The sequence below is a fragment of the Pan paniscus genome, chromosome 16, assembly GCF_029289425.2.
Source record: "Pan paniscus chromosome 16, NHGRI_mPanPan1-v2.0_pri, whole genome shotgun sequence".
Lineage (NCBI taxonomy): Eukaryota > Metazoa > Chordata > Mammalia > Primates > Hominidae > Pan > Pan paniscus.
This window is the reverse complement of record NC_073265.2, coordinates 72057912-72085588: the sequence shown is the minus strand read 5'-3', so window position 1 is coordinate 72085588 and position 27677 is coordinate 72057912. Positions and strand designations below refer to the sequence as shown.

General features: G+C 40.1%; 1 protein-coding gene and 1 non-coding gene across 2 annotated transcripts in view; one reads left to right on the top strand and one right to left on the bottom strand.

The window, feature by feature from the left end:
• Positions 1 to 27677, top strand: part of ADAMTSL3 (ADAMTS like 3) — a 386012-nt gene that overhangs the window by 154915 nt on the left and 203420 nt on the right. Inside the window, exons 6-7 of the mRNA XM_055098263.2 lie at positions 9419 to 9655; positions 25667 to 25793. Of these exons, the coding sequence (XP_054954238.2) occupies positions 9419 to 9655; positions 25667 to 25793 (364 nt within the window). The remainder of the gene's footprint in view (positions 1 to 9418; positions 9656 to 25666; positions 25794 to 27677) is intronic.
• Positions 12413 to 12518, bottom strand: LOC112437395 (U6 spliceosomal RNA). Its single transcript, XR_003026014.1, has one exon. It is a non-coding gene; the product is annotated as a U6 spliceosomal RNA (small nuclear RNA).

The following is a 27677-nucleotide window of genomic DNA, read 5'->3' as shown; positions in this document are numbered from 1 at the left end:
CAACGTAGTCTAGCCTTCCTTTTAAACAGGCATGTGGGTGCATTAGCAACCTCAGAGTTCTACCACCTTTTCCATGGGTGCATTAGTTGTTTTTATTGTTGTGGTAACATATTACTATAAGTATAGTGGCTTAAAACAAGACAAATGTATTATCTTACGGTTCTGAAGGCCCGAAATCTGACACAGGTCCTACTGGGCTAAAACTAGCATATAGGCAGGGCTACATCATTCTGGAGGCCTAGGGAAAAATTAATTTCCTTTTTTTCCCAGCTTCTAGAGGCCACCCATATTCCTTGGCTTGTGATTCCTTCTTCAGTCTTCAAAGCCAGCAACACTGCATCTGTTTGAACATTTTTCTTTTTCTTTTATTTTTCTTTTGAGACTGAGTCTCACTCTATCACCCAGGCTGGGGTGCAGTGGCACGATCTCAGCTCGCTGAAACCTCTGCCTCCCGGGTTCAAGCGATTCTCCTGCCTCAGCCTCCTGAGCAGCTGGGATTACAGATGCTAACCAGAATGCCCAGCTAATTTTTGTATTTTTAGTAGAAACAGCGTTTCACCATATTGGCCAGGCTGGTCTTGAACTCCTGACCTCAAGTGATCTGCCCACTTCGGCCTCCCAAAGTGCTGGGATTACAGGCATGAGCCACCGCACCCGGCCTGAACATTTTTCTGTAGTCATATCTTCCTGTGACCACAGCTGGACATTGTTCTCCCACCTGGATAATCCTAGATAATTTCTCCGTCTCGAGGTCTCTAACTTTAGTTATATGTGCAAAGATCCTTTTGCCATGTAAGATAACATAGTCGCAGGTTCCAGGGGTTAGGTCATGGACATCTTGTGGGCCAAGGTGGTGCATTATTTTGCCCAACACAATGGGATAGCTAAAGTTTTCTTTGGTCTGACAATTTCCTTGTAGTCATTCAAGAACAAATTTCAAAACAGTATGATTTCCAGCAATAATTTGTGAAACTATTTAAAACAATTCATTTTAAACCCCAGATCAAGGTGTTACATTTTGGGATCTCATTCTAGAGTTTCTCTGTGTGTGTATCACTCTGCTCTAGCTAATTCCAAAAAGGAACCTATTATCAACGCAAGTGTTAGAGTATTATGCCACATAGTACAGACATAAAATGTAATCTGCTAAAATTATGCACATGAGGTGCAATGGTTAGGACTTTGGTATACTCGAGTGAAGATATGATGCCCCTGAAGCTCTCTGGGCCTTGGGGGTTACCTGTGGTCTCTAATTTATGGTCCCTCTGGGAGAATGCGGCAGAAATGTTTCTAGGTTGGTAAGAAATAGATGCTTGGGGTAGAGTATGAAGGAGGTGGAGAAGCAAATGCTGCCCTTTTTAGTTCTCAGAGTTGGAATCCTTAGAGAGTCCTAAGAGAGGTTTCATAAGAATATAGCATCAGTTGCTATGCTTGTCATTGCAAACTCAGAATTTCCAACAAAATTCCTTATTTGTAAAATAAGGGAAGGTTGTGGCAGTGAAAGTGTCCAGAGCATCCCTTTGTCTGCACGTGCCACAGTATCTGCAGCTGTGCACGCCCAAGCTGTGTTGCAAACCAGAGGTGCATAAATGCAGCCCCAGCTTCAGTGTTGATAATCTGTAAGAGTCCATTCCTGCACAGGAGAGATTATGCAAGTATATTCCTGAATATACTATAGAAACATTGCAAACATGTTGAGTGCCATAAGTGGATGTAACCACAATGAACTTGGAGTATGAATATGGTTGTATCTTTTTTTCCATGTAATTACTTGAACTGCTTCCTGCTTTATTAATTGGGGGCTCAAAATATCCACCTCACCATAGCAGGAGTGGGGACCAGTCTGCAACCCACCCCACCTCAAGTGGGAGAGGACCAAGTTCTGATGAGCATCCCCCTGCTGTTACTTCTCACTGCCTTCCCACTGCCATTCAATGCCTTACTGAAGACTGGCCACACTAGTTCAGTGGTTAGTGGAGTTCATTTTACCTGGAAATGGGGATGGTCATTCACTCTTTTGAAGGAAGTTGCCTTTAGTGATTCTAAGATGAGGAGTTCTTTTGAGGGAGACTTGCCCCCTGATTCAAACATGCCTACACCTATACTTCCAGGACCGTAAAAGCCCTGTATTAAGGGACGGCAGGGTCTTTTCAGTCCCATCCAAGAGATGTCATCATCAATGGCCAAAGTCAGTCTCTATCAGAGTAGTCTGCTGTATGGAGAAGGAGGTGTTTCTGTTAGTGAGCCTTGGAGATCTAACACTGGATCATATTCCAGAGATTGCTAAAAGTTCTGTTTCTCCATGGGAATGCCTGAAGGCTCAGGCTGTCAGCCTTAAGACCATGGGTTGTTGTCTATACGTGTTGACTTCCTCACACTTAACTGAAATAGTAATAATAATAGTAGCTCATACTTATTAAGTACTTCCTGAATGCTAGGCATTATTCTAAGTGCCATTTCGTGAATAAATTAATGTAATCCTCACACTAACCCTGAGAAGTACGTGCTATTTTTATTTCCACATTTATAGAGGAGATTTAAGTAACCTGCCCAAGGTCACAGAACCGAATTTAACCTCAGACAGTCAGGTTTCGGTGAGTGTACTCCTAACCACTCTACTACACTGTACAAGAGTATGGAAAGGCTGTAACCTTTGTCAGATAATAAAATGATGCTGCAGACAGCAGTAGCTAAAGCATGGTAGCTTTTAGCAACATGTGAGCACAAGAATTGCTGTGGTATTGGAGACACATTATACTTCCAGTTACCATTGTAGAAAATCTAACTGTGGAACAGTAGGTCAGACCTTCTAAATAATCTCAGTTGGCAAGGGCCAGAGATCAGGGAAGAGCAGGGAATTAACTGAAAGAGACACAACTGAAGGGAGTCAGAGAAAGGAAATCCTCCATGGCTATTGGTTTTCCACTACTCCAGCAGCCTGGGGTGGATCCCTAGCATAGGGGAGGATCCGACTTAACGAGGACAGACTCTGACATTTGCATTTCAGAATTCTACCCACCTCAGCAGAAGACACTAAAGAAAAAAAATTCAGGCACTCAAGAAAAGATCAAATGTTCTTTTGTTATGATGTCTAGTTGTAACAGGGACATGCATTCACAGCACATAGATGAAGATGAAGAAATTCCACTCCTGGTGTGCAGGAGATCATGCCTCAAATGGCAGGAGCAGAAGACATATCCAGGCCATGAGGACCACACCACCCTCCCTGAGAATTCAGACTTTGGTTCATTGGCTCTCCTCGGGTTCACTCTGTCGGGGGAGATGGGGATTTGGGCTTTGGGCCTGAAAGATTATGGAACAGAACATGCCTGAGTACAGTGCCATGGCTCCTGGGTGACTGCTGTCTTCAGACACAACCCGCTGATCAGCACTTAGCATATATCCTTATAGCCAGAGACTGGCCCCTGAGCCCTAGATAAAGAATTATCCTTATCAGGGGTATTTTGGAGCAAATGGAGAATTCCTAAGAGAAGTCATGCATGTCAGCAGGGAGGTCTAATACCTGAATTCACTGATGAGTCATGTTTTTATACCAGGGTTTATAGGATTAAAGGCAATGCTGGAAGAGGCAAAGGGAAAATAATTTTAAGATAAGTGTATCATAATTTGGTAAGGATGTTTTTGTAGCATGAACACATTTTTATATGAGCACAGAGGGAGGCCTGGTGTACTTGCAGAGGGGGCTCCCAGGGCTCCTTCTTGACTTTACAGAAGGGACATTTGATGTGACCATTGCGGGATCCCTCATACCATGGATCCTATGAATGGCTAGAATCTGACAATTTTCCATTCAGTATTTCTCTTGAAGGTGTTCTTTTCCTTGTCATTACTCCTACTCTGGGCAAGAGTCACCCCCTCTCATGTCTGTCTCCAGACCTCCAGGCCATCTTGTGATTATACTGTTCCTAAAATGCCATCTTTTATATTTTAGTCCCCTCCGTGGATCCTTATTGCTTTTAAATCTCCTCACTTGCATTCAAGGACCTTCTTATCTTCAGGTAAGATTTATCTCTTATTTAAACTCCCAACTTTCACCCTTTCTGGACAAGGCTGCACACTGCTCCTTATGGATAACGAATTTATTTCTGCTGTTTCTCTTTTGTTACGTCGCTTCCCGAATCTTGTCCTGTTTACATCACACCATCCTTTAAATCCATCTGAGATTTCACTTTTCCACAATTCCTTATTTGCCAACTCTAGCTTACAGTGGCCACCAACAATTTATTTTTATGCTAGAAATGTTGTCATTTGTTATATGAAAGAATGACAAAATTTAGCTCATAGTACAACTTGGATATGAAGTTAAAATAAAATTTTAAAATTTGCTTGTAGCAACAATATTATTTCTCCTGAGTCCCTACTTGCTGGTTATTGGGAGAGGGGATTGGGAGGGGGATTGCCTAAATGTCTGATCTACATGAAAGCTTGGTCCAGTCCTATTATATAAATAATCTCAGGTAATGGCCTGTCTCTCTTGCATAAAAATACTCAGTTTATTAGATAATCTTTCATTCCTGGCTTCTATACATAAGTTGCCCCCAGGTTTTACATATCCCCATGGTTTTAGGAGGGGAAGGAGACCTTGTTTTCAAGATGGTTTGGGAAATGGGTGCCTTTTGTCATTTGTTGGCTGTGGCAGCCGCCTCCTCTTCCTTTCTCTTCCCTTCTCCTCCTCTCCATCCTCCTCTCTTCCGCCTATCCTTCTCCTCTTCTTTCTTCTTTTCTGAGCTTCCCAGACTGGCTACTGGCACTGACTGACACTTCCTTTTTGTTACTTCTATCAGGTTAGAGTCAAGTCTTGCTGATATGGAATCTATTCTTGTTAACTTCATCTAATCAATTGTACAATTTAATTCTTGGATAACAATTCTATGTCCTTCATTGCATTCCTACTTAAAGTCTACAAATACCAGTGATAACACTTGTTCAGTGTGTTTCATGTGTATAGAAGCTACATCTCCAATAAGATAACAAGCTCATTGAATGACAGTGGTGGATTATATTTTTTGTGTGTGTTCTCCCTAGCACGTGACCTAGGGCAAAGCCCATCAAGTATATTTCATAAATAAGTGTTGTCTTCAACTTAACTGATAAGAAAAAAATGTTTCGCAGGGAAAGGAAAGCAGAAGAATGTTTGGCATTTTGCTCCCTAAATGTCAAATAGACTGTTTAAGACACAAGAATCCCTAGCTTGTCTTGAGCTGGGACATGGGACCTAGCTGAGCCAGATTAGGCAAGCTTAGTGTTGACACTGGAAGAATGTGAAGTGAATGAAAGCATTTAATGTAAGCAGTCAGTGTCCCCCACATTTACTAGAAAGCAGTATTCTATAATAGAGTGCTTGTTACTTTGAGAATCAGTCTTGGCTTTGTCATATCCTAGTGTGTGTCTTTGGACTAGTGGCTAAAAACTTTCTACGTCACAGTTTTCTCCATTTATAGAGTGAGGGTAATAATCCTGACCTACCTAGTTCAAAGGGTGGTGGTAAAAAGAGAATGTCAGTGATTACCCCTGGGAAACTAAAAAGCATGATCCGGATATCAGGCTGCCTTAATCAGATAGCATCATATGCTAAGAACAGAAGTCCACTTAGATTAGCTCAGGACAAAGGGGATTCACTGGATGGATATGTGGGTTTTTAAGAGAATTTAAGCATAAGCAGGCCTTGAGGGCCTGGAGCCAGAAATCAGAAAATGAGGAACACAGGTTACTTATTCCTATTTAAATGCATAGTTTACTATCTTTCCTCCTCCTTTCTTACCGAATTCATTCTTCTTTGCTGTGGGAACTGGCTTGCTTTGCTTCAACATGAATCTTATAAAAGAAATGGCCAGTCCAACCCCAGATTGATATGAGTTCTTAGCTCTCTTAGCTCCAGCTCTTTTGGTGCAATTCCAAATTTCTGGGAAAGATTGACCTGGTGTGGACCAGATGTTTGCCTCTGGATAGTCAGCTGTGGCCAAGGGGGCTGGTCACATGTACAAATCTGGCCACCCTGAGGCTGACATCCTAAGGTGTCTTCCGCTAATTAGCTCTTGTTAATTTTGTGAAACTTCATTGGTTTATGGAATTTAAGGGAGTAGAGAGTTAGGTAGCCAGCACATTCAGTCCCTAGAGAATGCTTGCCATTGAGCCTAATGCAAAGAAGTTGCTTGCATCCTGCTCTCTTAGACACGTTCCTTTGGTTGGTTTCAAAGAGTGAGATATAGAGAAAACTCGCTGTGGCTGGAGGAAGAGGAGGTGATGTAATTTTGTAACTGATGATCCTTCCTATGGCCAGATGGAGGATACAGTCCTCATTTCAACAGAGAAAAGTCATCTGGCCTGGCACGTGGTTCATGCCTGTAATCCCAGCACTTTGGGAGGCCAAGGCAGGCAGATTGCCTGAGCCCAGGAGTTTGAGACCAGCGTGGGCAACATGGCAAAACTGTCTCTACAAAAAATTAGCTGGATGTAGTGGTGCGTGCCTGTAGCCCCAGCTACCTGGGAGGCCGAGGTGGGAGGAAAACCTGAGCTCTGGAGGTCGAGGTTGCAGTGAGCCATGATCATGCCACTGCGCTCCATCCTGGGTGACAGAGTAAGACCCTGACTAAAGAAAAAGTCATCCAGTTTTAGTCTTCTTCAGTCTGACTTGCTTCTATGAGTGTAACCTGGTTTAATTTTGCTAAGACAACAAAAATGTGGATGCAATATAGGATTTTGGAATGTTTCACAGCAAAATAATACAACTAATCTCAGAAGAATGTTTGTTAATTATATTCTATTTATTCCCTATCTACTTCCAAAAAGGATTTAAGGAAGTTTATAAAGGCCAAAAGTGTAAACAATAAAATACAAACGTGAAGTAGCAAAAAGAGGAAAATTGTATTTAAAAATCTTGGCTGATAATTTATCAATATCTGTTTGTGGAAAAAGAAAAGCTAGATTTCTAACTTAAACCATTCATCTAAATAAATTCCAAATATAACAAATAGTTAAACATGACTGCTAATCTGTAAAGGAACTAGGAAGATACATTTAAGTATTTATCTGTTCTCAGAGCAGAGTGGGAAAACATTTCTAAGCCCATTAAAAAAGAAAGAAACCTGAACGGGAAATATTAATAGAGCTGACTGCATGAAAATGTAAAACTTTTTGACTTTACAAAGTACCAAAAACAAAATGAAATGGGGAAAATATTTCCAACAGAAATGACAAAGAGTTGATAATTTCACTATGAAGTTTAATAGTTTCATCTGCTGAAAATAATAAAAAGACAAAAATGCCAATGGATAAAGGATATAAAACAAGACATTTTTGAAGAATTAATACAAAAAGCAAATACACATAAAAATATATTAAACAATAAAAAGAAAATGCAAGCTGGGTGCGGTGGCTCACAGCTGTAATCCCAACACTTTGGGAGGCTGGGGTGGGTGAATCACTTGAGGTCAGAAGTTTGAGACCAGCCTGGCCAACATGGTGAAACCCCATCTCTAATAAAAATACAAAAAAAATTAGCTGGGCATGGTGGCGGGCACCTGTAATCCCAGCTACTCGAGAGGCTGAGACAGGAGAATCACTTGAACCTGGGAGGTCCAGCCTAGGTGACAAAGCAAGACTCTATTTCAAAAAGAAAACGCAAACAAAAACAATGAAGTTATATTTTATACTTCTGATTGGAAAAAAAACTAGAAAATTATAATGGAGGGCAATTTTGCAATATTTTGAATAGTCTATAAAATGTGCATAACCTTGGACTCAGAAATTTTATTTCCAGAAAGAAGTCCTTGGTAAATAACCAAGATTTGTGTGAAGATTTAGATACAAAAGATCTATGTTATTTATTCTTTTGTTGAGTAGAAACTATTTTCCAAAGTTTTTAGAATGAATATTTATTACCTTTATAATACATAAAAATAATAAAATACTTTATGGTGTGTTTTTTTTTTTTTTTTTGGCAACAGAGTCTCGCTCTGTCACTCAGGCTGGAGTGCAGTGGCACAATCTTGGCTCACTGCAGCCTCCACCTCCCAGGTTCAAGCAATTCTCCTGCCTCAGCCTCATGAATAGCTGGGACTACAGGCATGCGCCACCACACCCAGCTAATTCTTGTATTTTTCACAGAGACGGGGTTTCACCATTTTGGCCAGGCTGGTCTGGAGCTCCTGACCTCAGGTGATCCGCCCACCTCAGCCACCCAAAGTGCTGGGATTACAGACATGAGCCGCCACGCCTGGCGGCTATGTTGCTTTTTTCTATGTGTTTTCTTTAATTATGAAGTTTGCATATCAAAAGTAGATTTTTGATGAGTAAAGTAATACTTTTCTCAACTAGTATCTTGCTTTGGAAATATCTGGTGGGCGGAATCAGTAATTTAGTAAAAAGACCAATGAGTCATCAATATTTGTACAAACACTTTTATGAGAGCAACTGAAGGCATTTACTTAGAATTTATTTGCTTTTGTTGTAGACAGAATTTGAACAAGCTATGTTTTCTGCCATCCATCCTACAGCCAGTTGAAGGCAGGCACTTGGTACCAGTGAAGATATGGGAGGGAGCCTGACAGGGGAGGAAAGACAGATGAATTAAAAACAACAATGACAGGCTGGGCACTGTGGCTCACGCCTTTAATCCTGGCACTTTGGGAGGCCGACACAGGTGGATCATGAGGTCGGAGAGCCAGACCATCCTGGCCAACGTGGTGAAACCCCATCTCTACTAAAAATACAAAAATGAGCTGGGCGTGGTGGTGTGCGCCTGTAGTCCCAGCTACTCAGGGGGGCTGAAGCAGGAGAATCGCTTGAACCTGGGAGGCGGAGGTTGCAGTGAGCCGAGCCACTGCACTCCAGCCTGGCGACACAGCGACACTCCGTCTCAAAAAAAAAAAAAAACAATGACAAAGAAACAACCACAAGTGCTCACAGAGCACAGCAGTTTTGGGCTAATAATCCTTCACATTGAAATGGCTCCTGAAGGCACGGATAACAATTAAATTTTGATGAAGACCTTGAATCCTTGAATCACCTGGAAAAATTAAAAGCATTTGGTTTCTCTTGTTTTAAAAGGAAGGAGATTAGATAATGCATTTGAAAATTTATATTCAAGATGGTTAAAATAGGGCAAAGTTTGCCATCTAAGTCTTGTAAGCTCTAATTATCTGGAAAAAATACCTGGGTGGGTGAATGATCAGAATAATGAGATAATCTCCTGTATAAATAATTATTGCAGTGATCTCTGTGGAATTTCATAGCATACATTCAACTTTGAATCAAAAAAAAAAAAAGAGGGAATTAGGTGACTCCCAGAGAGAGGCAAGTGAGGTGTGGTCTCATGAGATTCTGGTGAACTTATTTCATCTTCTGTTGGCCTCTCTCACTGGGTGATGTGCATGTGGCCTTTTCCCTCTGCCCCCAGGACTGCCCTCCAGATGCAGAAGATTTCAGAGCCCAGCAGTGCTCAGCCTACAATGATGTCCAGTATCAGGGGCGTTACTATGAATGGCTTCCACGATATAATGATCCTGCTGCCCCGTGTGCACTCAAGTGTCATGCACAAGGACAAAACTTGGTGGTGGAGCTGGCACCTAAGGTACTGGATGGAACTCGTTGCAACACGGACTCCTTGGACATGTGTATCAGTGGCATCTGTCAGGTAAGCACACTTGCCTCCCAATCCCCTGCTTTGGGGATGTGCCACGCCTACTGTCAATAAACAGAACCCTTTTCTTCTGTATTTTTGTTCATGCAGATGAAAATATTGCTATTGGCCAGGTACTGGCTTACACCTATAATCCCAGTTTTGTATTTTTGTACAGCAAATACAAATACAAATTGTATTTGTATCCCAATTTTGTATTTTTAGTATAGATGAGGTTTCATTATGTTGGCCAGGCTGATCTCAAACTCCTGATCTCAAACTCCTGATCTCAGGTGATTCGCCTGCCTCAGCCTCTCAAAGTGCTGGGATTACAGGCATGAGCCACCGCGCCAGGCCATCGATTAGTGATTCTCTAACTTGAACAAGCATCAGAGTCACCTGGAGGGCTTGTGATAACAGAGTGTTGGGCTCATCCCCCGGAGTTTCTGATTCAGTAGGTAAAAGGGATGGGGCCCAAAGATTTGCATTTCTAACAAGTTCTCTGGAGATACTGAAGCTGTGGGTCTGGGGAATACACTTTGAGAACCGCTGTTTTGCAAGAGTAATACTAGAGAGTCTCTTATTAAATTAAGCTTTCTTATTAAAATTAATTCATTGTTTTGGATCTTTGGGCACAATGATTTATTTACTGAAAACTAACATGAATGCATTCCAGCAGATTTTTCAGAGTGGTCTCTGCAGAGCTGTGACAAATGTGACTGAGACATAAACCCCAGTGGCTTTTAATGAGTATAAGGATTCAAGACACTTTAGGCCGGGTATGGAGGCTCACCCTGTAATCCCAGCACTTTGGGAGGCCGAGGTGGGTGGATCACTTGAGGTCAGGAGATTAAGACCAGCCTGGCAACATGGTGAAACCCCATCTCCACTAAAAATACAAAAATTAACTTGGTGTGATGGTGTGTGCCTGTAATTCCAGCTACTAGGGAGGCTGAGGCAGGAGAATCACTTGAACCCAGGAGGTGGAGATTTCAGTGAGCCAAGATCACGCCACTGCACTCCAGTCTGGGTGACAGAGCGAGACTGTCTCAAAAAGAAAAAAAAAAATTAAAAAGACACTATGACAGGTTGTGAGACAGGGACGGCAGGGAAATTATAGGATTCTGCATCTATTCTTTTGACTTCTGAAAAATATTTTTAAAAAATAATGCATGGGTCTAGTATTTCACCTACCCTATTCTGCTCATAACAAAAACAGTAGTAACAACAGCAGACGAGCAACCTGACCACCTGCTGAGTGTGGGGCACTACCAGGAGCTTCAGACTTAAAGTGCTCAAAGGTGAACCTTCGTCCTGCTTTTCAAACTAGCTTCAACTTTGTTCATCCCTTTATCTAGAAAATGGCTTCTAGTTGCTTATCCCAAAACTTTGACATCATTCTTGCTTTTCTTTCAACCCACACATTTGATCCATTGCCACGTCCTGTCAATTTTCCCTCCCAAAGATTACTTTTAATTTAGCATGTCTTTCCATCTTTACTGCCTTTCTTGTAGCCTAAGTCCTTATTAGCTAATCTAAACTGCATTAACAGCTTTCTGTTCTGTTCTCCGAGCTCCCACCATGATTCCCTCCAGTCTGTTCTTCACACAGCAGCCAAAGTGATTATGTTAAAAGGTAATTCAGAGCTTGTCATTCTTGCATTCCTCAAAGCCCTTCAATGGCTTGTCCTTGCATTAATGATGAAATTGAGGATTCTTGTCTATCTCCTTTAGGCTCTTCCTACACTATCCACCTCCCTGCCCTTTTAAAACAGACTCAATTTCCTTCTTCTTCTTCTTCTCCTTCTTCTTCTTCTTCTTCTTCTTCTTCTTCTTCTTCTTCTTCTTCTTCTTCTTCTTCTTCTTCTTCTTCTTCTTCCTCTTCCTCTCCTTCTCCTTCTTCTTCTTCTTCTTCTTCTTCCTCCTCTTCTTTCTTCTTTCTTCCTTCTTTCTTTTTTTTTTTTTTTTTAAAGAGACAGGGTCTCATCTGTCACCCAGGTTGGAATACAGCAACATGATCATGCCTCATTGCAGACTCATCCTCCTGGGCTCAATCGATCCTCCTGCCTCAGCCTCCCACGTAGCTGGGACTAAAGGCATGTGCCATCAGGCTCAGCCAGTTTTTTGCTTGATTTTTGTAGAGATGGGGGTCTCGCTATGTTGCTCAGGCTGGCCTTGAGCCTCCCAAAATACTGGCATTACAGGCTTGAGCCACCATACCTGGCCTGACTCCATTTTTTAGAGCAATTTTAGATTCACAGCAAAATTTAGTGGAAGGTGGAGTTTTCCCATAGGACCCCCCTGCTTCCTTAAACGCACAGCCTCCCCTACTATCAACATTCCCCACTTAAGTGATACAGTTATTACAGTTGATGAACCTACACTGACACATCATAATCACCCAAAGTTCATAGTTTACATTAGGCCTCACTCTTGGTGTTGTAAATTCTATGAGTTTGGACAAATGTATAATGACATGTATCCACTATTATAGTATAATGCAGAGTAGTTTCACTGACCTAAAAATCCTCTATGCTTTGCTCTTTCATCCCTCTCTCCTCGCTAACCCCTGGCAACCATGGATCTTTTTACTGTCTCTATAGGTTTTGCCTTTTCCGGAATGTCACAGAGTTGGAATCATATAGTATGTAGCCTTTTCGGATTGGATTCTTTCATGTAATAATATATTATACATTTAAGTTTCCTCAGTGTCTTTTCATGGCTTGATAGCTCATTTCCTTTTTTTAATTTAAAAAATTTAAGATAAAAAATTAAATTAATGGAATGTTTCACAAATTTGCATGTCATCCTGGCGCAGGGGCCATGCTAATCATCTCTGTATCATTAGCATTGTATCATAAAATTGTATCATACCAATTTTAGAATATGTGCTGCCAAAGTGAGCACAATAGCTCATTTCCTTTTCACACTGAATAATATTCCATTGTCTGGATGTACCACAGTTTATCCATTCACCTGCTGAAGGACACTTTGGTTGCTTTCTACTTTTGGCAACCAAAAGTAGACTTTTGACAAAAGATCAAAGCTTACCATATAATTCTTCCATTTTATAAACCGTCTATTGTTCCCCATTATTGCCATCAGTTAAGGTTTGGGCTCTTTGACCAAATGATAATAGTAATCCTTCTCAGTGGGATTATGCTGTTGTTTTCCAAGTTCTTGACAATGATCATGCATTGTTTTTATAATTAAAATGAATTGTTATTAAAAGCAATTTAGGTTGGGCGCATTGGCTTCTGCCTATAATCACAACACTTTGGGAGGTCAAGACAGGAGGGTTCGTTAAGCCTAGGAGTTCGAGACCAGCCTGGGCAACATGGGGAAACCTCGTTTCTACAAAAACTTTTTAAAAATTAGCTGGGTGTGTTGGCACAAGCCTATGGTCCTAGCTACTTGCTACTCAGGTACCTGAGGCAAGGATTCGCTTGAGTCCAGGTAGTCAAGGCTGCACTGAACTCTGATTGTACCACTGTACTCCAGCCTATGATAGGGTGAGACCCTGTTTCTAAAAAATAAAAATATAAATAAATAAAAGAAATTTAGTCTGGCCTCAAGGAGCGCTCTCTGGATAAGGTGATGTTTGGACACTGAGATTTTGAAAAGTTGAGTAAAAGTTAGATAAACCAAGGTGAGGAAGAGAATGACAAGCAGAAGGGACAGGAATGTAACAGCAGGTGCAGATGTGTTTAAGGTCCAGGAGTGCATTCTGTAGAGTTGAGGTGAGAATACCCATGGAATAGTGCTAGGAGATGAGGCTACCAGTGGAGGTGGGAAACCAATCATTAACTTATTCTGAAAGTTGAGAGAGGAGCTGTTTCATAATTTTATAAAGAATTTGGGCTTGTCTTTAGAAAGGTCATTTCAGTGGCAAAGTGGCAGATTATTTGCAGAGGACAGGATCTAGCCAAACAGTAGAAGGTCAAGTATGGGATAACAAGAGCTTAAAATAAGGCAAGAGGTAGGATGAATTAAATGGAGACAAATTCTAAAGATTAAGGATGAATTTTTTTTTTTTGAGACAAGGTCTTGCTTTGTTGTCCAGGCTGGAGTGTAATGGTGTGGTTACAGCTCACTGTAGCCTTGAGCTCCTGGGCTCAAGTAATCCTCCCAACCTAGTCTGCACTCCACCCCTAAGTAGCTGGGACTACAGGAATGTTCCACCATGCTAGGATAATTTTTATTTTTTACATTTTTTGTAGAGATCAGGTCTCACTATGTTGCCCAGGCTGATCTCCAAGTCCTGGCTTCAAGCAACCTTCCTACCTTGGCCCCTCACAACACTGGGGTTATAGACATGAGCCACTGAGCCTGGCCCTGGAAGCAGATCTTTTTTTAATTTTATTTTTATCAAACCATGCTTTATAGCACAGGTACAATTTTTTATTTCTTTTTTTATAGGACTTTTTAAAAAATTATACTTTAAGTTCTAGGGTACATGTGCACAACGTGCAGGTTTGTTACATATGTATACATGCGCCATGTTGGAATGCTGCACCCATTAACTCGTCATTTACATTAGGTATATCTCCTAATGCTATCCCTCCCACCTCCCCCCACCCCACAACAGGCCCCGGTGTGTGATGTTCCCCTTCCTGTGTCCAAGTGTTCTCATTGTTCAATTCCCACCTATGAGTGAGAACATGCGGTGTTTGGTTTTTTATCCTTGCGATAGTTTGCTGAGAATGATGGTTTCCAGCTTCATCCATGTCCCTTCAAAGGACATGAACTCATCCTTTTTTATGGCTGCATAGTATTCCATGGTGTATATGTGCCACATTTTCTTAATCCAGTCTATCATTGATGGACATTTGGGTTTGTTCCAAGTCTTTGCTTTTGTGAATAGTGCCGCAATAAACATATGTGTGCCTGTGTCTTTATAGCAGCATGATTTATAATCCTTTGGGTATATACCCAGTAATAGGATGGCTGGGTCAAATGGTATTTCTAGTTCTAGATCCCTGAGGAATCGCCACACTGACTTCCACAATGGTTGAACCAGTTTACAGTTCCACCAACAGTGTAAAAGTGTTCCTATTTCTCCACATCCTCTCCAGCACCTGTTGTTTCCTGACTTTTTAATGATCACCATTCTAACTGGTGTGAGATGGTATCTCATTGTGGTTTTGATTTCATTTCTCTGAAGGCCAGTGATGATGAGCATTTTTTCATGTGTCTGTTGGCTGTATAAATGTCTTCTTTTGAGAAGTGTCTGTTTATATCCTTTGCCCACTTTTTTATTGGGTTGTTTGTTTTTTTCTTGTAAATTTGTTTTGAGTTCTTTGTAGATTCTGGGTATTAGCCCTTTGTCAGACGAGTAGATTGTGAAAATTTTCTCCCATTCTGTAGGTTGCCTGTTCACTCTGATGGTAGTTTCTTTTGCTGTGCAGAAGCTCTTTAGTTTAATTAGATCCCATTTGTCAATTTTGGCTTTTGTTGCCATTGCTTTTGGTGTTTTAGACATGAAGTCCTTACCCATGCCTATGTCCTGAATGGTATTGCCTAGGTTTTCTTCTAGGGTTTTTATGGTTTTAGGTCTAACATTTAAGTCTTTAATCCATCTTGAATTAATTTTTGTATAAGGTGCAAGGAAGGGATCCAGTTTCAGCTTTCTACATATGGCTAGTCATTTTTGCCAGCACCATTTATTAAATAGGGAATCCTTTCCCCATTGCTTGTTTTTGTCAGGTTTGTCAGAGATCAGATGGTTGTAGATGTGTGGTATTATTTCTGAGGGCTCTGTTCTGTTCCATTGGTCTATATCTCTGTTTTGGTACCAGTACCATGCTGCTTTGGTTACTGTAGCCTTGTAGTATAGTTTGAAGTCAGGTAACGTGATGCCTCCAGCTTTGTTCTTTTGGGTTAGGATTGTCTTGGCAATGCAGGCTCTTTTTTGGTTCCATATGAACTTTAAAGTAGTTTTTCCAATTCTGTGAAGAAATTCTGTGAAGAGTATTGGTGGCTTGATGGGGATGGCATTGAATCTATAAATTACCTTGGGCAGTATGGCCATTTTCACGATATTAATTCTTCCTATCCATGAGCATGGAATGTTCTCCCATTTGTTGTGTCCTCTTTTATTTCGTTGAGCAGTGATTTGTAGTTCTCCTTGAAGAGGTCCTTCACATCCCTTGTAAGTTGGATTCCTAGGTATTTTATTCTCTTTGAAGCAATGGTGAATGGGAGTTCACTCATGATTTGGCTCTCTGTTAGTCTGTTATTGGTGTATAAGAATGCTTGTGATTTTTGCACATTGATTTTGTATCCTGAGAGTTTGCTGAAGTTGCCTATCAGCTTAAGGAGATTTTGGGCTGAGACGATGGGGTTTTCTAAATATACAATCATGTCATCTGCAGACAGGGACAATTTGACTTCCTCTTTTCCTAATCGAATACCCTTTATTTCTTTGTCCTGCGTGATTGCCCTGGCCAGAACTTCCAACACTATATTGAATAGGAGTGGTGAGAGAGGGCATCCCTGTCTTGTGCCAGTTTTCAAAGGGAATGCTTCCAGTTTTTGCCCATTCAGTATGATATTGGCTGTGGGTTTGTCATAGATAGCTCTTATTATTTTGAAATACATCCCATCAATACCTAATTTATTGAGAGTTTTTAGCATGAAGGTTGTTTAATTTTGTCAAAGGCCTTTTCTGCATCTATTGAGATAATCATATGGTTTTTGTCTTTGTTTCTGTTTATATGCTGGATTACGTTTATTGATTTTCATATGTTGAACCAGCCTTGCATCGCAGGGATGAAGCCCACTTGATCATGGTGGATAAGCTTTTTGATGTGCTGCTGGATTTGGTTTGCCAGAATTTTATTGAGGGTTTTTGCATCGATGTTCATCAGGGATATTGGTCTAAAATTCTCTTTTTTGGTTGTGTCTCTTCCAGGCTTTGGTATCAGGATGATGCTGGCCTCAAAAAATGAGTTAGGGAGGATTCCTTCTTTTTCTATTGATTGGAATAGTTTCAGAAGGAATGGTACCAGCTCCTCCTTGTACCTCTGGTAGAATTCGGCTGTGAATCCATCTGGTCCTGGACTTTTTTTGGTTGGTAGGCTATTAATTATTGCCTCAATTTCAGGTCCTGTTATTGGTCTATTCAGAGATTCAACTTCTTCCTGGTTTAGTCTTGGGAGGGTGTATGTGTCCAGGAATTTATCCATTTCTTCTAGATTTTCTAGTTTATTTGCGTAGAGCTGTTTATAGTATTCCCTGATGGTAGTTTGTATTTCTGTGGGATCAGTGGTGATATCCCCTTTATCATTTTTTATTGCGTCTATTTGATTCTTCTCTCTTTTCTTCTTTATTAGTCTTGCTAGCAGTCTATGAATTTTGTTGATCTTTTCAAAAAACCAGCTCCTGGATTCATTGATTTTTTGAAGGGTTTTTGCATCTCTATCTCCTTCAGTTCTGCTCTGATCTTAGTTATTTCTTGCCTTCTGCTAGCTTTTGAATGTGTTTGCTCTTGCTTCTCTAGTTCTTTTAATTGTGATGTTAGGGTATCAATTTTGGATCTTTCCTGCTTTCTCTTGTGGGCATTTAGTGCTATAAATTTCCCTCTACACACTGCTTTAAATGTGTCCCAGAGATTCTGGTATGTTGTGTCTTTGTTCTCATTGGTTTCAAAGAACATCTTTATTTCTGCCTTCATTTCCTTATGTACCCAGTAGTCATTCAGGAGCAGGTTGTTCAGTTTCCATGTAGTTGAGTGGTTTTGAGTGAGTTTCTTAATCTTGAGTTCTAGTTTGATTGCACTGTGGTCTGAGAGACAGTTTGTTATCATTTCTGTTCTTTTACATTTGCTGAAGAGTGCTTTACTTCCAGCTATGTGGTCAATTTTGTAATAAGTGTGATATGGTGCTGAGAAGAATGTATATTCTGTTGATTTGGGATGGAGAGGAAACATCTTTTATGGCTGAATGTTTGGTTGGATGTGGGGAGTGAGAGAATGATATTTAGATTTCTGATATCATGATTAAGTAGATAGATAGTGAGACCATTCATCAAGACAAAATATTGGGTGAGAACCGGGGGCATGGGGCAAAGGTGATGAGCTGGGTGTGCCTGTGAATCTAAGTTGATATATGAATTTAGAGCTTAGGAGAGAAATCTAGACTAGAAATATAGATCTGGGGCTGTCACATGGTTAAATCTAATGATCTAATGTCATTGGGGACTGAGTAAGAAGGACAGGTTGTACTCTCAAGTACAGAGTCCTGGTGCCCATAATTGAAGGAACAAGCACAGGGAGAGGTGCCCCTGATGGGGACTGAACAAAATAGCTTTCTATATAGTAGCAAGACCATGAAAAACAGAAGATAAGGGTGGGTGAGCATTTAAGAAGCATTAAGAACCGGGTGTGCCGGTTAGCAGTGGCACATACTTCAGAGAAGTCAAGAGCAGTAAGAACTGAAATCCACCCACTTCATTTTGACTAAAGATCACTGGCAACAGCTGGCGCAGCCTCAGTGCTGGTGTTGGACTAGGCACTGGCAGGGGATGCAGGATGCATTAGTTTCCTGTGGCAGCTGTGACAAATTACCACAAATTTGGTGGCTTAAAACAACAGAAGTTTATTTTCTCACACTTCTAGAGGCCAGAAGTTTAAAATCAGGGTATCAGCAGGGTTGGTTCTTGGCTGGAGGCTCTGAGGGAGAATCCATTCCTTGCCTCTCTTTCAGCTTCTGGTGCTGGAATTTGGGCTTGTCTTTAGAAAGAGCCCATTTGCAGGAGCCCAGACTGGGAGCAGCAGGTGGGCAGGATGGAGGGAAAAGAGGAGGGTGGGTGACTTTAAAACTTAAGCTTCATTAACTTTCTGGTAAATCCATGAATGAACAAGAATATATGTTGCCAAGTGGGTGGGTGGGTGGAGTATTGATTTAGATGTAGAAATATACAACTAATGAAGTAAAGTTTGGGCTAATCAAAAGAGTTGATAGGCAGAAACAAAGGGGACAGATTTTTGTGCCAATGATTTTTGGTGTTCCTTGCTTGTGGAAGCATCACTCTATTCTCTGCCTTCATCTGCACCTTACCTCCTCTTGTCTATCTCTATGTTTTCCCCTCCTTTCATAAGGACACCTTCCTATTATTTCATCTCAACATCCTTAATTACATTTGCGAAGATATTTTTCCACATATGGTCACATTCACAGGATCTGGGTGCCATGTCTTTTTCTGGGGGGAGTGCACAAGTCAACCCACTACACATGGTAAGGAATGAATAGGCTGAAATGAGTAGGGATGATGAGCATAAACCCACCTTTCAAAAAGTATGAATCAGAAGAATAGAGGGAAAGATACAACTACAGCCAGAGGGGTTGTCAGGTTCAGGAAGAATGTCTTCAAGATCAGAGATACTTGGAAAAGCACTGGAGCAGATGCAGTTTTTAGGGTACCTGAAGCATATGTAATTAGAAGGGCCCTCTTTATTTATTAACTTTTGAGACAAAGTCTCTCTCACCCAGGCTGGAGTGCAGTGGTGCTATCATGGCTCATTGCAGCCTTGACCTCCTGGGCTCAAGTGATTCTCCCATCTCAACCTCTTGAGTAGCTGGGACCACAGGTGTACCACCACTGGCTAATTTATGATAGATTCTTACGTAGAAATCCTTCCCAGTTGCAGCCCAGCTTCCCCTCCCCACCTCAAATACTTCAATTCCCCACAACTCTAAGCATTTGTGGGAGCCCAGACTGGGAACAGCAGGTGGGCAAGACAGAGGGAAAAGGAGAGAGTGGTTGACCCTGAAACTTAAGCTTCATTAACTTCATGGTAAATCCATGAATGAGCAAGGATATATGTTGCCAGGCAGGTGGGTGAGTGGAGTATTGACTGAGAGGTAGAAATATACAATGAATGCAGTGAAGTTCCTGGGCTCTTCAAAGGAGTTGATAACAGAAACAAAGGAGACAGATTGCTCGTGGACAAGGAGGAGGGACACCTTTTCCCTTGAGGCAGGTAGGAAGGGGTAAATATGGGCCACTGATCAGTTTGGTATTGGAATGAACAAGAAGGTGAGATATTGTTTGATGGCCTCAATTGAGTGAAATATAAAGCAAAGGCATCTTTTTTTGCCTGCAGTCAACATGAGCTTTTATTTGCCTGCAGTCAACATGAGCTCCCCTTCCCGCGTTTACCCTTCTGCTCACTACTCACCACCCCCCGTTCTTATTAATGGTCTAAATCCAGTTGCTTAGTTGACTCCAGGAGTTTCCAGGGTTTAAAGGGGCTTGCAGGATAAAGGTGGTTTCAGTATGAATTAGTGCATTTTAAATGAGTGCTTCTAATCACGTTTTTGTGATTATACTGAGTAAGCCAGTTCTTTGGGTGATGAGGAGTGATACCCTGGTTGCTGAAAGCTGGATGCTCTTTTGGCTAGGTGATTTGAATTAAATAATTATGTGTTTTTCCTCAGAAGTGACTTAGACACTTCTTGGTAGAATTCAGTATCTTTCCTTCAACAGGATAATGTTCACATAAATTTCCTTTCTTGTGCCACGTGGCCGTGGGCATCAGTTAGGCAGATTCAGTGTCTGGTGAGGGCCTACTTCCTGCTTCCTGGTGATTCTTTCTGCTTGCCCCAGGATCACTGATGTGAGCCATAATGACTACTTGGCATAGACTACACATAAGTCTTGTAAATGTCTGTATAGTTTTCTCATTTAAATGAACATGTCACAGTGCTCTTGGGAACAACTTTCCATTAACCTGAGCACAGCAGACAGCCTGAGACAGTGGTGCTCACTGAATGAAATTTGCTTCTGCTTTGGAGGTCTGATTTGTATTAGAGGCACGACCTGGTTGGTACCAGCTCTGCAGACCAAGTTTGATTTGTCATTCATGTTTATTGAATTCCCCGATAGCTGTGCATATGAAGAAACCACTTAGAATTTAGAATAAAAATAAAAATAATAGCAACTAACACTGGGTGCTTAGCCCAGGTATCAGGCATTGTGGAAGTCCTTTACTGTTAGCTCATCATAATCCTATCAAGTAGGTACAGTATTTATTCCCCACTTTGTTGATAAGGAAACTGGAAATTGAAGAGGCTAAGTAAATTGCCCAAGTTGTACAGTATCTTAGTCAGTTTGGGCAGCTGTCACTAGCTACCATAGATTGGGTGGCATATTAACAACAGAAATTTATCTTTTACAGTTCTAGAGGCTGGGAAGTCCAAAATCAAAGTGCTGCCAGATTCAGTGTCTGGTGAGGGTCTGCTTCCTGCCTCCTGGTTCATAGAGGCTGTTTCCTCACATGGCAGAAGGGATGAGGGAGGTATCCAGGGTATTTTTTATAAGGGTACTAATCCTATTCATGAGGGCTCTACCCTCATGACCTAATCACCCCCAAAATGTTTCACCTCCTAATACCATCAACTTGAGGGTTAGGTCTCTGCATATGAATTTTGGGTGTGGACACATTCAGTCTATAGCACATAGCTAGGAAGTGGTAGAGCTGGAATTTGAACCCAGGCAACCTCATTCCAGAATCCAATTTCTTAATTATTGGACTATGCTGATGATACTTTTTGTATTGGTACAAGTGTAGCTGAAGTTTGTAACTGAAAATGAGATATAATTCGGTAAAGAACAGTCAGTTCAACAGATGATTCATGCTTAGATGGCTTAGTACAGGGATGAAAACTCAAATGTCTACATACTGCCCCAGAGAGAAACTGCCCAGATGTAGTCACATTGGCTGGTGACTGTAGTGGTGAACTGGAGGATACATGCTATTGTGAAGGGAGCAACTATGTATAAACATGTCGGAAGTTTTGTTTTGTTTTGTTTTTGTTTTTGTCAAGAGAAGCCAGAAAACTGGATTTTAATGTGAAACTTCCAATTTTAAAAATCGTCTTCCTGTTAATAACCGTGCTTTATCCATTAATGGCTAAATTATAGTCCTGTTTAGTATAGGCTGGGTTTTCCTGCAGTAACCAACAACACCCAAAGCTCAGTAGCTTAAAACAATTAAAGGTTACTTCTTGCTGATGCCACTTGCCCAACAGTGGTCGACAGGAGCCTCAGCTCTTAGAACGTCTCGGAGACTCAGGCTGAGGTAGGCTTTATTTGGACACATTTTTTACATAATAACTGCAATAGTGCATGGGGAACATGAGACTCAGACACTGACCCTTAAATCTTCTTATAGAAGTGACACAGATCAATCACTTAGACTCATATTTCATTGGCCAAAGTTAGTTAATGACCACACCTAACTTCAAAGGGAGTGGAGAAGTGCAGACCTTCTGTGGGCTGAAAGAAGCAAAATGTTTCTGAGTATCCCCACTGACTACCACAGCTCCATATACTCTGATTTTTAAGGCAGAAATGTCAGATTTTTCCCCCAAGTTAGATTCCAATTTGCAGAGATTTCAAATGGTTGATTTAAAAAAAAATTGTTTTGTTCTTGAATGATTAAATTTGACTGCTCTGAAAAATTCATATTTTGCTTCATTTGGACTAGTGCCACTTATTTAAGTATTATCATCTTTTAGCTGATTAGGAAATCATATGCAGGAACTGTGAAATAATTTTTAGCTGAAGTGATGATTTATAGATGAATATTTATTCCAAAAAGCACTACTCATATATTTTAAATATTTGTTTATGTCATCCACTATCTTGTGTAACTTGTCTCATTAACTACACTGTAAGGTAAGAATCTTATGTTATTAATTTATGCTCTGTAGTGTCTGGCAGTATAGAAAATGGTTATTTAATAGATGTTAATAAATTTTATTGATATATCTGTCAATTAGTAGTTAATAAATCACTATAATTAGAGATCATGACTTCAGATGATGTCATAGAAGTTGGAAACACTTCAGGCAATTTTTTAGAAGTTGCTTATTGTTGGGCCGGGCGCTGTGGCTCACACTTGTAATCCCAGCACTTTGGGAGGCCAAGGCAGGCAGATCACGAGATCAGGAGATCGAGACCATCCTGGCTAACACAGTGAAACCCTGTTTCTACTGAAAATACAAAAAATTAGCCGGGCATGGTGGCGGGTAGCTGTAGTCCCAGCTACTCGGCAGGCTGAGGCAGGAAAATGGCGTGAACCCAGGAGGCAGAGCTTGCAGTGAGCTGAGATCGCACCACTGCACTCCAGCCTGGGCGGCAGGCGAGACTCTGTCTCAAAAAAAAAAAAAAAAAAAAAAAAAAAGTTGCTTATTGTTGATTATGATGGGATATGAAAGCCAAAATTCAGTAGCCCCTCAATTTCAAAGGCATATCTGGCTTATTCCTTATGAATCACAAGGCAAGACTTTCTTTTCAAATATCATTTTTCTGTGATGTTTTCACATGCTTTATTTTGCTATAACATTTGAATGAATTGTAACTTAAAAAAAATTAGGAAGCAAATATCAGTGCTCAGGGAGGTATTCAATTGCCTGAGATCTTGCAAGGCCTTAAACACTCTTCAAAACAAGCCCCTCCTAGCTCCTAAGCCCACGCCCTTCCTGGATGACCAGATAGAGAGTGATTCTCATTCTCATGAAATGCAGAGTGCTCAGGGACATGAATGTGTGAGGACAGAGTTTGGCCCAGGAGCAGTGTTTCTATAATTTAATAGTGGTATTACTCCCCTTGGAGAAAGTTGCATGAACACAAGTTACTCATTGATTGAATCTTGACCATGCGAGTATGTTTCCAAAATCAATCACTCTTAAGTTGTTCCACATGTACTTGTAAATATTAATTTAATAGCCTGTGTAACTGGGCTTTTGTTGTTGTTGTCTATCTGCTGATACTTAAGGTAGAGGAAGTTGTAATGTAGTGTTAAGATTCTGAGTCAGATAACTTGGGTTTTAAAACCATTACCAACACTATATACTAGCTGTGTAATATTGGCAAATCATTTACTCAGTAATGTTTAGATTCCTTATTTATAAAATAGAGTTAAAGGTATCACCTCATGATAAAATTGCTCTGAAGATTAAATGAAATAATGTGTACAATATTCATGGCATAATGCCAGGTACATGCTAAGCATTCAATAAAAATCAACAATTATTAATATTGTATTACTATCTTTATAAAATCATATAATCAGGATTAAAGGATCTCAAAAGTCATTGGATTAAGCTACTCATCCAATAATTTAATCCCCCTACAATTTTTCCACCAAGAGATCTCCTAGACTATGATTGAATACTTATTATTAGATAACTCTGACTTTTCAAAGTTTCTCATATTGAACCAAATTATGCTTAAACCTGTAGCTTTCACCATTTGGAAATATACAGAACAAAAGTAGACCCTTTCCTCGTGATAGCTCTTTGTGAATTTGAAAATATCTCTAATCATAAGCTATTCTCTAAACTTCCTTGAAACTTACTACCTCTCCCTGAAATTTTCACTTGATCTTTCTCTTTCCTTTCAACACCAAAATATTGGAAAGAATTGTGTATAAATAATTGTCTCAACTTCCTCTAGTTTCATTTCTTCTTCAACAGCTTGGATATAGAGTCTGATTCAACAACTCTCCAAGCTGTAGCATGAGGGCTACCCAGGAGTCAAAATAAGATGAAAAACACAGAAAAATAATAACATTGGCCCTCTTTTATTGAATCCTTTATAGTGTTTGAATGATTATACTAAGAATTTTACATATATTTTCTCACTGAATCATCACTAGGCCCTATGTGAAGTATATATTGGTATTATTATCTCTATTTTACTGTTGAGGAAAACGAGTCTCTGAGAGTTTGAATTTTTCAACATCCTGCAGCTTGAAAGGGTGGTGAGTGGATCCAGGTTTGGACGTGGGTGTTTTCTTCCTCCAAAGTCCCTGCACTTAAACACCAGATTTATAAATAAAGTTAGATGAATATGGGAAGGAAGGAAGAGATAAACCATCAGATCAGTTGATATTATTGTTGTTTACACATTATGTAAAATATATGCTTAAGAAATAAAAAAGAAATATAAGACCTGACCTTTTTTCTCATATAAGGAAGCTTATAATCTAGCAAATACACACACATATGTACACATGAAAAATGACAAGAGAAGGAAGGATAGCAGTATAAACACGTATTTTATATGAGACATCTCTCCTTTTAATTATTTTTTATATTTTAAAAATTGTTTATAAATATATAGGTATAATGACAGCGGTGGAGATACAGAGGCATAGGTACAGCTAATGATAAAGACAAGGAGATATAAAGATATAGATAAAGACTATAGACAGATATTAATATAGGGATATAGATATTTAGAGATAGAAGTAAAAACAGAAAAAAAAAGATATTTAAAGTAAAACTATGAACCAGAAGGTTATATATCAAATTTAGGACAGTGGTTGTTTTGGGGAGGAAATGAGAGAATAGGATAAGTGTAGGGCTGGGGAGAGAGGAAACGTCTGTAATGTTCTGTTTATTTTATATATATAAAAATACCTGGGCTGGGCAGTGTGGTACATGCCTGTAATCCCAGCACTTTGGAAGGCCAAGGCAGGAGGATCACTTGAGCCCAGGAATTCAAGACCAGCCTGGGCAGCATAGGGAGACCCTGTCTTTACATCAAATTTTAAAAAGCTGGGTATTGGGGCACAGGCCTGTGACTCAACCTCCCAGGATCAAGTGATCCCAGCTACTTGGGAGGCTGAGGTGGGAGGATCACTTGAGCCCAGGAGGTTGAGGCTGCAGTGAGCCACAATCCCACTATTGCACTCCAACCTGGGCAACAGAGTGAGATCTTGTCTCGAAAAAAAAAAAAAAAGACAGAAATCTGAATAAAAATATAAATAGAAAAGGGAGGGGTATGGAGGGACAGCTTCAAATCTTAATATTAATATTTCGGCCTTACATTAGAATCATATAAATGATACTATCCTGTAAGACATTATATTATTTAGATTTATAAAACTATGTTCTCATAAAAGAGAGCCAAACTGTAAATTTAAGGATTACATCACAACTAAGCTTCCTGAAATGAAGAGAGCTCCCCCTCCCCTGGCTTTGGGCACCACTGACCGCCATGCTTCTGTTGGCAGGCAGTGGGCTGCGATCGGCAACTGGGAAGCAATGCCAAGGAGGACAACTGTGGAGTCTGTGCCGGCGATGGCTCCACCTGCAGGCTTGTACGGGGACAATCGAAGTCACACGTTTCTCCTGAAAAGAGTAGGTTTTAAACCCAATACGTTATTACCATCATACAAGATATATTTTAGACCGTCTATTGCTAGAATAACATTTTCTGAATGTTAAGCTTTTTTAGTTGGAAGTAGCTTTTGTACCAATTTTCTAAAAGTGAAATTTCTTCCAAGAAGTGTGTATCAAACTTTTGTTCCCATTATATCTTCGAAGAGGACCTGTTTCTTTGAACCTTTGCCAATGCAGGGTATTAGTGTTTTAAAAAAATATATTTGCCAGTTTTTCAGGTAAATCATGAAATAATAATTTCTTTTATTTGTCTTCCTTTGACCGCTAACAAGGTAGAAAATATTGTCATGTATCTATTGACCATTTATACTTTTTAATTTCTCAGTTAGCTATTGAAGCCGTTTATCAATTTTCCTATTTGGATGTAGATCTTTTCCTCATTGTTGAGAGCTTTTAATATATCACCAATACTAACATTTTTTCTGTCATACCTATTTCAAATATGGTTCCAGTTTGTTAATAGACTTTCAATTTTGTGTAATTAGAGTTTCTAAGTTTCTAAGTATTATGTATTTGGAAATTTCCATCTTTTCATTTTAATAATATCTGTCCTTTAAAACATCCTTTAGTTTGGGGAATCAGTAAACTTTTTCTGTAAAGGGATAGATAATAAATATTTTAGGCTTTGCTGGCCATATAGTCTCAACTACTCAACACAGCTGTTGCAGTGTAAAAGCACACACAGACACCTGTAAATAGATCAGCATGACTACATTCCAATGAAACTTTATTTACAAATATAGCCTGAAGGCTGAATTTGGCCCTTAGGTTTGTTAACCGCTCCTTTAAAGGAAACAAAAATTATTCACGTATGTTTTCTGCCAGTACTTTTATGGTTTTGTTTTTCTTTATAATAATTCTTTCTGAATACCCCCTTGTTGGTGGTATTCAGTTATAAATGTAGGTGAGTTCAGCCAAAGATTTGATTTTAAATCTTTTATTCCTTTGAATTTAGTTTGATGTAACTTGTAAAGTCGGCATCTTACTTATTTTCCCAAATGGGGAAAGCATTGCGGGAGGGGTGGAGGGTTTTTCAGGCAGAGGAAACACAAAGTTCATGGCGTGACACTGGAGAAGAGTCTGGGTGTTTTGAGGAACTCCTAATATGTTGTTCAGGCCTGACTGTACATTGAATAGGGTAGAAGATAAGACAGAATGGCATTTGGAGTCAAAGCCTTCGTTATTGTGTTTTATTTTTCAGATTAAGTGGAGCCCTCAAAGCAATTTAGGCAGTGGAGTGATATGGTTAGGTTAGTGTTTTAGTAAAATAATTCTGGTGGCATATGGAGGCTGGATGACCTGTCAGATGAGCTTGGAAGCAGGTAGTCCAAATAGGAAGTGCCTTTCAAGCTATTCAAGAGTGTTTAAAATCATGAGGCCTTGATCTAGGGTAGCGTGGGAGGAAACGTAGAGGAAGGAACAGGTGGAGAGATCTTTAGCATGTAGAATGAACAGAGTTTGGTAATTCTTTAAATGACAGCTATAAGAGAAAAGAAGCAGCTAGAATGGCCCAAATTTTCCATCTTGTGCAGCTCGGTGGACATGTTTGCTATTCATTTGGGTAAGGAATTCATGAAGAGGAGACACATATCAAAGGTGAGACTCCACCTCCCTGAATTTTATTCTCTCCAAAATTTTCACCCCATAAGTATCCAATGTCTAAGTATCTTTCTGATGCCTGCAAACAGATGTTGATTATGTTTTGTTTGTGGTTGGAGGGTTTATCTGAAACATGCTAGTTTATCATGGCTGATAGCAAAACCCCTTGTTGGTGGTATTCAGTTATAAATGTAGGTGAGTTCCTCTAAAGAGAGTATGTAGAATATAAGAGGAAACCAATAA